The sequence below is a fragment of the Salvelinus sp. IW2-2015 genome, linkage group LG31 (genome assembly GCF_002910315.2).
Source record: "Salvelinus sp. IW2-2015 linkage group LG31, ASM291031v2, whole genome shotgun sequence".
Classification (NCBI taxonomy): Eukaryota; Metazoa; Chordata; class Actinopteri; order Salmoniformes; family Salmonidae; genus Salvelinus; species Salvelinus sp. IW2-2015.
Window position 1 is genome coordinate 21,541,528 of NC_036870.1, and position 10,454 is coordinate 21,551,981.

Sequence of the window (10,454 nt, forward strand, 5' to 3'; positions counted from 1 at the left end):
TAAATACATTTGATTGTTTATTCATGGTTTTCTACTTTATAAAAAAAGTTTGTGTTCAAATAACAAGATTAGCATTGAAGTATTTAATTCATAAATGATTCACTCCTTTCTTTCTTATCTTTATGCATCATGAAAGAAAAGACAATAAGGCTAAAAAAATCACTGAACTGAAGAATGGCAGCTGTGGTGTGTGAGTAACATTATCTAGAAACAGGGAGTCACACACACCCAGTGTTAGCCTAGTGACATAATCACTTCCAGGAGCAGTGAGGAGGTCAAGTTACGGCACATCTGCAGTGTGTGGTGTGTGTGTGTGTGTGTGTGTGTGTGTGTGTGTGTTGTGTGTGTGTGTGTGTGTGGTGTGTGTGTGTGTGTGTGTGTTGTGTGTGTGTGTGTGTGTGTGTGTGTGTGTGTGTGTGTGTGGTGTGTGTGTGTGTGTGTTGTGTGTGTGTGTGTGTGTGTGTGTGTGTGTGTGTGTGTGTGTGGTGAGCTGATCACTAATCTAATCTGAGCTAATCCGTTAAATAGCTAGCTAATCAAATGGCTACCCGGACTATTTGTATTGACCCTTTTTTGCACTAACTCTCTCTTACACTGACTCTAAGCACACACACTGGACTCTAGCCACACATACTTACAATGACACCCCAACACACACATACACACATAACATGTGCACACCTGCATACTGATGGCACAAACATTTTCACACTCACCACATACGCTGCTGCTACTATTATCTATGCTGTTGCCTAGTCACTTTACCTTTCCTATATGTACATAGCTACCTCAATTACCTTGGGCCCCTGCACATCGACTCGGTACTGCTACTCCCTGTATATAGACATGTTATTTTTACCCGTTATTGTTATTCACTATGTATTTATCCCTCGTGTCACTATTTCTATATATTAAATGTATATACATCTTTATATTTAACTCTGCATTATTGGAAAAGGACCCATAAGTAAGCATTTCACAGTTTGTCTACACCTGTTGTTTACGAAAATTGTGACTAATATCATTTGATTTGATAGCAAATCAAATTCTCAAAAAGATGTTGCATGAAGCTTACTTAATTTCTTTCATTATTTTAACTGCATCAGGGATCGCACGCACGCGCATGCACACACACGCGCGCACACACACACACACTTTTTGGCTTCGCATGTCATGCCCTGACTTTAGTTATATTTGCTTTCTTTATTATTTGGTTAGGTCAGGGTGTGACAAGGGGTGGTTTGTTTAGTTTTTGTATTGTCTAGGGGTTTTTGTCTTGTCTAGGGTTTTTTGGTTATCTATGGGGATTTAGATTGTCTAGGGGTATGTAGGTTTATGGTGGCCTGAATGGGTTCCCAATCAGAGACAGCTGTTTATCGTTGTCTCTGATTGGGGAGCCTATTTAGGTTGCCATTTTCCATGTTGGTTTTGTGGGTAGTTGTCCTTGTTTAGTTGCCTGTGAGCACTACGTTGGCTTCACGTGGCTGTTTATTGTTTTGTTGGCGACATCGTTAAATAAACAAGTATGTACGCTCAAAACGCTGGGCCTTGGTCCACTCCTTTAAACGGCCGTGACATCGCAGGCTTTTTCAGTCAAAACAGCATTTATAGGGAACACAGGTGAGGAACCGGTGAGCAGCAGGTGCTTCTAATCAGGGTTGTCACTCATCTGCCAATCAGGGATGTGGCTTCTCCAATGATAGAGGCCTTAAGTGGCCAAAAGGCTATATTAGCATGGGCAGCGCCATTGAGGGTTTCCACAATTTTAATGTAGTCAACTGGGTGGGACTTCCAACTTCATGGGCTGATCACTCCTGGTGACCCTGTTGGAGTCATGTCCAACTGGGTCATCAGGAGGGATCAGCCAATCGTGAAGAAGAAAATGTACACCTTTAAATGGAGATGGCGCTGTCCATGCTGTCCCAGACACTATAATGGCACAGATACAAAGATGAGTCCTCTATCTATCTCTATAGGCTTATCTGGTCTACCTGTATACATGTTACAATCACTATGGCTGCATTTAGACAAGCAGCCCAATTCAGACTTTTTTTCACTAATTGGTCTTTTGACCAATCAGCTCAGCTCTGAAAAGATTGTATGTGAAAAGGTCTGATATGATTAGTCAAAAGACAAATATTGGGCTGCCTTTCTAAACGCAGCCAAAGAAATACAGAATTATAGGGTATGGGAGCAGGCACCTACTGTAGATCAGTAGGGGTATCAGGTGTGAACAATTCATGAATCAACTGCCTTAGGTGTCCGCTCACTTGGATAAATTATATACATTTATGAGATAGCTTACTACAAAGGACATCCGGCTAGGCCATTCATTAATATGTGGGGATAACTCATAAATTCTGAAATATATGATGTTTACAGTGTTCTTGTATAAGAGTCTAAATTTGGCCTATAGGAAGGAGGTCAAATCTAGTTCATCCCTTAAACCTTGTGGTGATACAGATTTTAATTATAGATCCAAATGGCTTTCCTTTGGAGACATTTGTGGTCGTGATCACCTCTGCGTGGTGGATAAACGTTTTCGATCCTGAGGCAACGCAATTCATTAATAGATTGATTTTGTTCAATAAAGTGCCTCACAACTGGCAAGGTGATATCTTGATGTCTGATAGTGGATTTACATTCTCCAAGTCCTACTTTCAAGGCGCGGGATGATTTTCTCCCCACTATACATCTTATTACAAGAACACTGTAACATATAAATAAGTATTTTGGTAGTGAATGTTATACATGACTTTATCTCATAGGTCCTAGAAGTCTGAGGGCATACAAAGCTAGTACATCAGCCAGGTCGCTCAAGATCCACTTAGAAATCTGACGTCCGCCCAGGTACACAGGACATCGGAAGATGCCTTCAAAACCGGCCACCAGGGGCAACGGGCGCTATTACCATCAAGTGGGCGTTTGGACAGGGGCTGCAAATGGGCCTAAACCGCAAACTCTGGTTCCGAGGGTCGCTGGAGTAACTTCTAAATTTTATGTTTGGAGAAACATGGACAAACGTCAGAATCTGAAGTCAAATTGGTCAAACCGTGAGATCTTGTTGCAGCACATTTCAATGGTGCTACATGATCTACAGGGGAAACATCCTTTTATGAATTCCTCTTTTCTCTCTCTGGCCACATCTAATGTGTCCAACATGTTTGTTAGATTTCTTGATCGTTTTATAGGTAAATAAAGGTGGATTCTGAAAGGCAGGATTTAAAGAGGTGTCTGATGATTATATATTTTTTTGTTAACTAGGCAAGTCAGTTAAGAACAAATTCTTATTTACAATGACAGCCTAGGATCAGTGGGTTAACTGCCTTTTTCAGGGGCAGAACGACAGGTTTTTACCTTGTCAGCTCGGGGATTCGATCTAGCAACCTTTCGGTTATTGGCCCAACGCTCTAACCACAAGGCTACCTGCCGCCCCACATATAACAAATGAATGAATGAATTACCATTGCTTATTGACACTGCCATTACAGCTGTCATTGAAAGTAAGTATATAGTTTACAGAAAACTGTTGCTTCTGTTTGTGTTAGGATATATTAAGTGACTGGCTTCTGTTCAAGCTTTTAACTTGACTGAGCTAGTGAACATACACGCACAGGACTATTTCCAAATATACATTGTTTTTAATTGGAATGTGCATAGCCTGGGTGTAGTCTGTGTTTGTAACTCACCAATTTAAAGTATCCAGGGAACGAGAGAGAGAGTGTTTGATGTGGTGTGTGTGTGTGTGTGTGTGTGTGTGGTGAATTGGTGGTGTGTGTGTGTGTGGTGTGGTGTGTGTGACCATAAGATGGCTTTCCTCCGTGCGGTATCAAAGACTTGTTGTTCCCATTGGACAATCAGAGCCTCTGTTGCAAACACACACACAAAACTAGAGATTCAATTGGACAAATTCAGGTACGTCCTTCCCTGTTTTGCTCTGTTTGCTTCCTTTTGGTTAAACGGTTTCTGTTGCTAGACGTAATGAATACTCCCCTGGAATAGTCATAAATCAGTGACAACTGTGACATCATCTTTAGAGAAAGAGAGAGTTGTTGTGGTTAACTCTATATGTGCTGATGGTGTGTTTGTGACCACCAGACCACTAATCACCCCTTTGGGATGACAGGAATGATGCAGCGGTATGTGTGTGTGTGCGTAGGGTGTGTGTAACCTAACACGACAACAGGCTTCACTGGTCAGAGCCTTGAGGACCGCAGGGTTTCCCTGGTTTGCATGACAGGAAGTGACTGTTCACTGGCACCTGATAGGCTACCTGTCCACTAGCATCAACTCAGTTATGGGAAATTACCTTTTGGAAACAGACTCGTCTGCCTGGTGACCTTTGAGAATCATGGTTAAAGTGTCAAATAGGTCGCACACGGCATCTCACTACTGCTGAAAACCACCTTTTTGTTTTTCGTTTCCACTTGAAATCTTGAATGTCATCTATTAAACACATGATGACTGACAGTGGAGACTGATCTGTGACACATAGACACCCACACAGGACAGGTTTAATATTTAGATAGAAAAGAGGAAGATGACTAGATCAGAGGAGGAAACGTCTCAATTCTACTTTTAGAAACTTGAAATAGTCTGTCATATCTGCCCTATATAAAAAATATAAAAAAATGTTAACCTTTATTTAACTAGGCAAGTCAGTTAAGAACAAATTCTTATTTACAATGATGGCCTACCGGGGAACAAAGGGTTAACTGCCTTGTTCAGGGCGCAGAATTACAGATTTTTACCTTGTCAGCTCAGGGATTCAATCCAGCAACCTTTTCAGTTACTGGCCCAACACTCTAACCACTAGGCTACCTGCTGCCCCAGAGTGAGGTAAGAGTGAGGTATTATGGTAGTAGGGACACCTTGCTCTGGTTGGACCTGGTTGGAGCTTTCACCATAACTGCTGGGGGTCCATTTGGAATTGGGTGTATCTCTCTCTCTCTCTCTTTCTCGCCTCCAAATTCTCTCCAAAACCTCCATTACCCTGACTGGCTCTCTCAGACACACAACAACACACACACACCACACACACACACACCACACACACCACACACACACACACCACACACACACACACACACACACACACACACACACACCACACACACACACACACCACACACACACCACCACATACACATACACACATACACACACACATCCCCCTCTCCCCCATCCCAGAGTTCCCTTAAATTGCTGACAGGGGATAAGACACCCATTGTCTTCCAAGTTCTCAACGTCCCCAGCCCTAGCCCCATCCACTACGCACACACACACACTTGTATGATGTGTGTAACGCTTCATTACCATAATTGAGAGAGTGTTATGGGTGAGGGAAAGTGGCACACCCTAAGAGCTTCATTGAAGTGTGTGTGTGTGTGTTGTTGTGTGTGTGTGTGTGTGGTGTGTGTGTGTGTGTGTGTGTGTGTTGGTGTGTGTGTTGTGTGTGTGTTGTGTGTGTGTTGTTGTTGTGTGTGTGCAGTGTGTGTGCAGTGGTGTGTTGCAGGTGTGGTGTGCTTGCCTGCGTAGTGTGTGGTGTTGTGAAAAGCAGAAATATATTGTAGTTCAATGAATAGAAGAATGACTCATTGGCTCTACTCCAGCCCTGAGTGTCACAAACAGGATTTAAGGAGCCTGTTGCGACACTCACCCCCCTCCCGCATCTATGCTCTCATCTATCTCCTTCTTTCTCTGTCTCTATCTATCTCCCTCTCTATCTAGCTCTCCCTCTCTGTTTAGGTACAAGCTGTTCTACTGTGTCTTGGATTTTGTCCCTCTCTAAAAGAAACATTGAAGCCGTTTTCCTCTCGTCTTCTTTGGACAACCCATTTGTTAACTACAACCCTCTCTCTCCGCCCTCCCCCTCTACCTCCCCCCTCCATCTGGCTCCTGTTCAGAAGTCCAGCTGGCTAGTGGAGTTACTCCATGTCGAGGAATCTTTCTATATAATAGACTAACCCTTAACACGGACTGTGAACTACACTCTTTTTTTTATACCCTGACTGGCTCTCTCTATCTCTCTGACACAACACACACACACACCACACACACACACACACACACACACACAACACACTACTCCCTCCGCCTAGCGTCAGATAACAACAACATTAGACTAACACTAGTGAGACACTTCATAATAACCAATGGGTCTGACGAACTTAGTCAAACAGTAGTGTCAAGACCTCCCACCCACTCTCTCTCTCTCTCTCTCACACACCACCACACACACACACGCACGCACGCACGCACGCACGCACGCACGCACGCGCGCGCACACAACCACACACCACACACACACACACACACACACACACACACACACACACACACACAAAGTATTTTACTGTAGAACATTTCTCTCTCACATGTGTGGGAAGCATCGTTGCCATGACGGTGCCTGAGTCAGTGCACAGCATAAAACCAAGAGAGAGACAGATTTTTCAGGCTGGGCTTTACAATCAGCATATGGTCGTGAGACGCTCAACGCTGAAACATTGCAAAGAAGAAAACGATAGAAACAAAGGAGAGGAACGAGAGCGCGCTGAGACACTGGTGTTGTTTGAATGAGCTCAGTGAAGTCTCTCCCGGGACACAGTATGTGACGGGGGGCGCACAAAACGTCACTACACCTGCTGCGGGCTGGAATAGATGCACGATAGAGAGAGAGGGAGAGAGAGAGAGAGAGAGAGAGAGAGAGAGAGAGAGATGTCTCGTTTTCACTTTCTCATTCGCACTATAAAGAGCTTTCCAAGTGAATTCCACGTGAATCAGATTTCTGGGAATAATCGTCTGTTTGGATAAGAAGGTTATTGGGCGGAAAGAAAACAAACAACAATGCCCCAACGACGCACCGTTCATTCCTGGCGCTGCCTCTTGTTCACGCGGTCGTGCGGTATTTCCCGGTTGATTCCCATTATTGGAGAGCGTCAGTAGTAAGCGGTGACCGGAGCTGCATGCCTGCTGCCGGTGTCTCGAGCGGATCCGATTCCTACAGCCTGCCCCCGGTGTAGATATGACTTCCTGGCTACATAAATACGGCTACCCGACTCTCCATTGCTTGCTGCTCTGCGTGGTATTGGCCGCTAACATCATCGGCGGGAGCTCTCATTCCGGTGAGTGACAGAATATACCTGAATAGGTAGGTTAGGCTACTGTGGAATTAATGCACTCACTCATCATTAATAGATGGAAACGTCATCGTTGTGTGAATGGGTGTGACAGATGAATTAGTGAAAGAATCTTCAAGAATGAATGAACTGTCAAATAATGATGATAACTATAAATGTCCCGCCAGTAGTCCTTGCTCGTCAATGTCTCGGCTGGTCAATAACAATGACAATCACATAGGCTTATCAACGCACTGCATCTATCAAATATATGTATCATACTGTTATATTCCCAGCTTTATATTATACATCTCTTCAGGAATTAGTCATGTTTATCATGGTATTTTTATTGATCTGTAAGTGACGTGATCAGCTTCGACTGATCAGGTACTGCTGTAGCCTATAGTGTTGTGTAATCTAGCTGTAACTGGCACCGTAATTAGGTTAGAGCTGCTTGTTAATTCACTAATTCATCATTCATTATTTCACAAATTAGTAAACTGAGATCTGCAGCATTCCTCTCATGACCTACATTACTGTACAATACCAGTCTCACGGGGAATACAAGGGATCTGAGCCATAGATTGGCTTAGTAGTAGAATTAGGTCCATAGTTCTTATGGATGTGAGACATTGTTTAGAAACACAGTTTACTCTACTGTCTGTAGAAGAATTAGTCTGTCGACGAACTAGTCAGATTATTGTGTTTGACTGCAATGTGATTACTGACCTTGTGAATAACTGTGTGCATGAACTACACTGAAGCACCTGTTCACACGCACACACACACACTGATCTGTTGTGAGTCTACGTTGTTCCTCTACATTCCTGATTTAAACATGGTAATTGACAGAGCCTTACTGCTGCATGGTTAATGACTGTTCACACAGTGAGTCTTTCATGTGTTAATTCTCTCTCCTCTCCTTTCCTCTCCTCTATCCTTCTCCACAGGTGAGAGTATATGTTCGTCTCCTCCTGTCTCGTCGTGTTCAGAGTGCCTCCGACGCGGACCACAGTGTGCCTGGTGCTTTCAGCGACTCTTAAACCCGGGTACTTATGACCAAAAACAAAGCAGCCCTCTTAATAACCCTCGGTATTACTGAACACACACAACAACAGCCCTCTAAACACTGGTACTACTGACACAAAACACACACCTGAATACCCGTGGTACACTGAAACACAAAAACACAGCCTTAAAACCCTGTACGACTGACGACAAACAACAGCCCTCTAAAACCCTAGGTACTACTGACCAAAACAACAGCCCTCTAGAAACCCTGGTACTACTGACAACAAAACAACAGCCCCTCTGTACAACACTGGTAATACTGACACAAAACAACAGCCCTCTGATACCACTGGTACTACTGAACACAAAACAACAGCCCTCTGATACCCTGGACTACTGACACAAAACAAAGCCCTCAATAACGCTCCTGTATCTACTACTGACACAAAACAACAGCCCCTCTAAAACCCTGGTACTACTGACACAAAACAACAGCCCTCTGATACCCTGGTACTACTGACACAAAACACAGCCCCTGAAACACTGGTACTACTTGACACACAAACAACAGCCCTCTAAAACCTGGTACTACTGACACAAACAACAGCCTCTGATACCCTGGTATCTACTGACACAAAACAAGCCTCTGATACCTGGTACTCGTACACACAAAAACAGCCCTCTGAATCCCTCGGTAACTACTGACATCAAAAACAACAGCCCTCTGATACCTGTTACTACTGACACAACAACAACAGCCTCTGCATACCCTGGTACTACTGACACAAAACAACAGCCCTTGATACCTTGGTATCTGACACAAACAATAGCCTCCTGATAACCCTGGTACTACTGACACAAAACAACAGCCCTCTGATACCTTGGTACTACTGACACAACACAACAGCCCTCTGATACCTGGTACTACTGACAACAAACAACAGCCTCTGATACCCTGGTACTACTGACACAAAAAACAGCCCTCTGATACCCTGGTACTACTGACACAAAACAGCCCTCTGATACCTCTGGTACACTGACACAAAACAACAGCCCTCTGATACCCCTGGTACTACTGACATAAAACAACACACAGTAAATACTGCTATGAGAGTTAGGCCTGAATATATCACCAGTGCCAACTATTCAGTAAGTATCTATAAAAGGTTCTGTAACTCAAGCAGTAAAACATAGTCTATAAGAGGTGTTGTAAGCAAGCAGTAAAACATAGTCTATAAGAGGTGTCTGTAATCAAGCAGTACAACGTAGTCTATAAGAGGTGTCTGTAATCAAGCAGTAAAACATAGTCTATAAGAGGTGTCTGTAATCAAGCAGTAAAATATTTCTATAAGAGGTGTCTGTAATCAAGCAGTAAAAATATTCTATAAGAGGTGTCTGTAATCAAGCAGTAAAATATTCTATAAGAGGTGTCTGTATCAAGCAGTAAAACTATTCTATAAGGGTGTCTGTAATCAAGCAGTAAATATTCTATAAGAGGTGTTGTAATCAAGCAGTAAACATATTCTTTAAGAGGTGTCTGTAATCAAGCAGTAAAAATAGTCTATAAGAGGTGTCTGTAATAAGCAGTACAACATATTCTTTAAGGGGTGTCTGTAATCAAGCAGTAAAAATAGTCATAAGTGTCTGTAATCAAGCAGTAAAACATAGTCTATAAGAGGTGTCTGTAATCAAGCAGTAAAACATAGTCTATAAGAGGTGTCTGTAATCAAGCAGTAAAACATATCTATAAAGGTGTCTGTAATCAAGCATAAAACATAGTCTATAAGAGGTGTCTGTAATCAAGCAGTAAAATATTCTATAACAGTGTCTGTAATAAGCGTAAAACATAGATGGTTCTGTAATCAAGCGTAAAAATATTCTAAAGAGGTGTCTGTAATCAAGCAGTAAACTATTCTATAAGAGGTGTCTGTAATCAAGCAGTAAAATATCTATAAGAGGTGTCTGTAATCAAGCAGTAAAACATAGTTCTATAAGAGGTGTCTGTAATCAAGCAGTAAAACATATTCTTTAAGAGGTGTTGTATCAAGCAGTAAAACATTCTATAAGAGGTGTCTGTAAAAGCAGTAAAAATAGTTCTAAGAGGTTCTTAATCAAGCAGTACAACATATTCTATAGAGGTGTCTGTAATCAAGCAGTACAACATATTCTTTAAGGGTGTCTGTAATCAAGCAGTAAAAATATCTATAAGAGGTGTCTGTAATCAAGCAGTAAAACATAGTCTAAAGAGGTGTCTGTAATCAGCAGTAAAACCATAGTCTATAAGAGTCTGGTCTGTAATCAAGCAGTAAAACATATCTTTAAGAG

At 42.5% G+C, this 10,454-nt stretch overlaps 1 protein-coding gene across 1 annotated transcript in view; it reads left to right on the forward strand.

The window, feature by feature from the left end:
• Positions 1-6,340: 6,340 nt before the first annotated feature.
• The window catches only part of itgb8 (integrin, beta 8), a 22,962-nt gene continuing 18,848 nt past the window's right edge, over positions 6,341-10,454 (forward strand). Inside the window, exons 1-2 of the mRNA XM_070436389.1 lie at positions 6,341-7,124; positions 8,069-8,149. Coding sequence (XP_070292490.1) covers positions 7,025-7,124; positions 8,069-8,149 — 181 coding nt within the window. The 5' untranslated portion in view covers positions 6,341-7,024. The remainder of the gene's footprint in view (positions 7,125-8,068; positions 8,150-10,454) is intronic.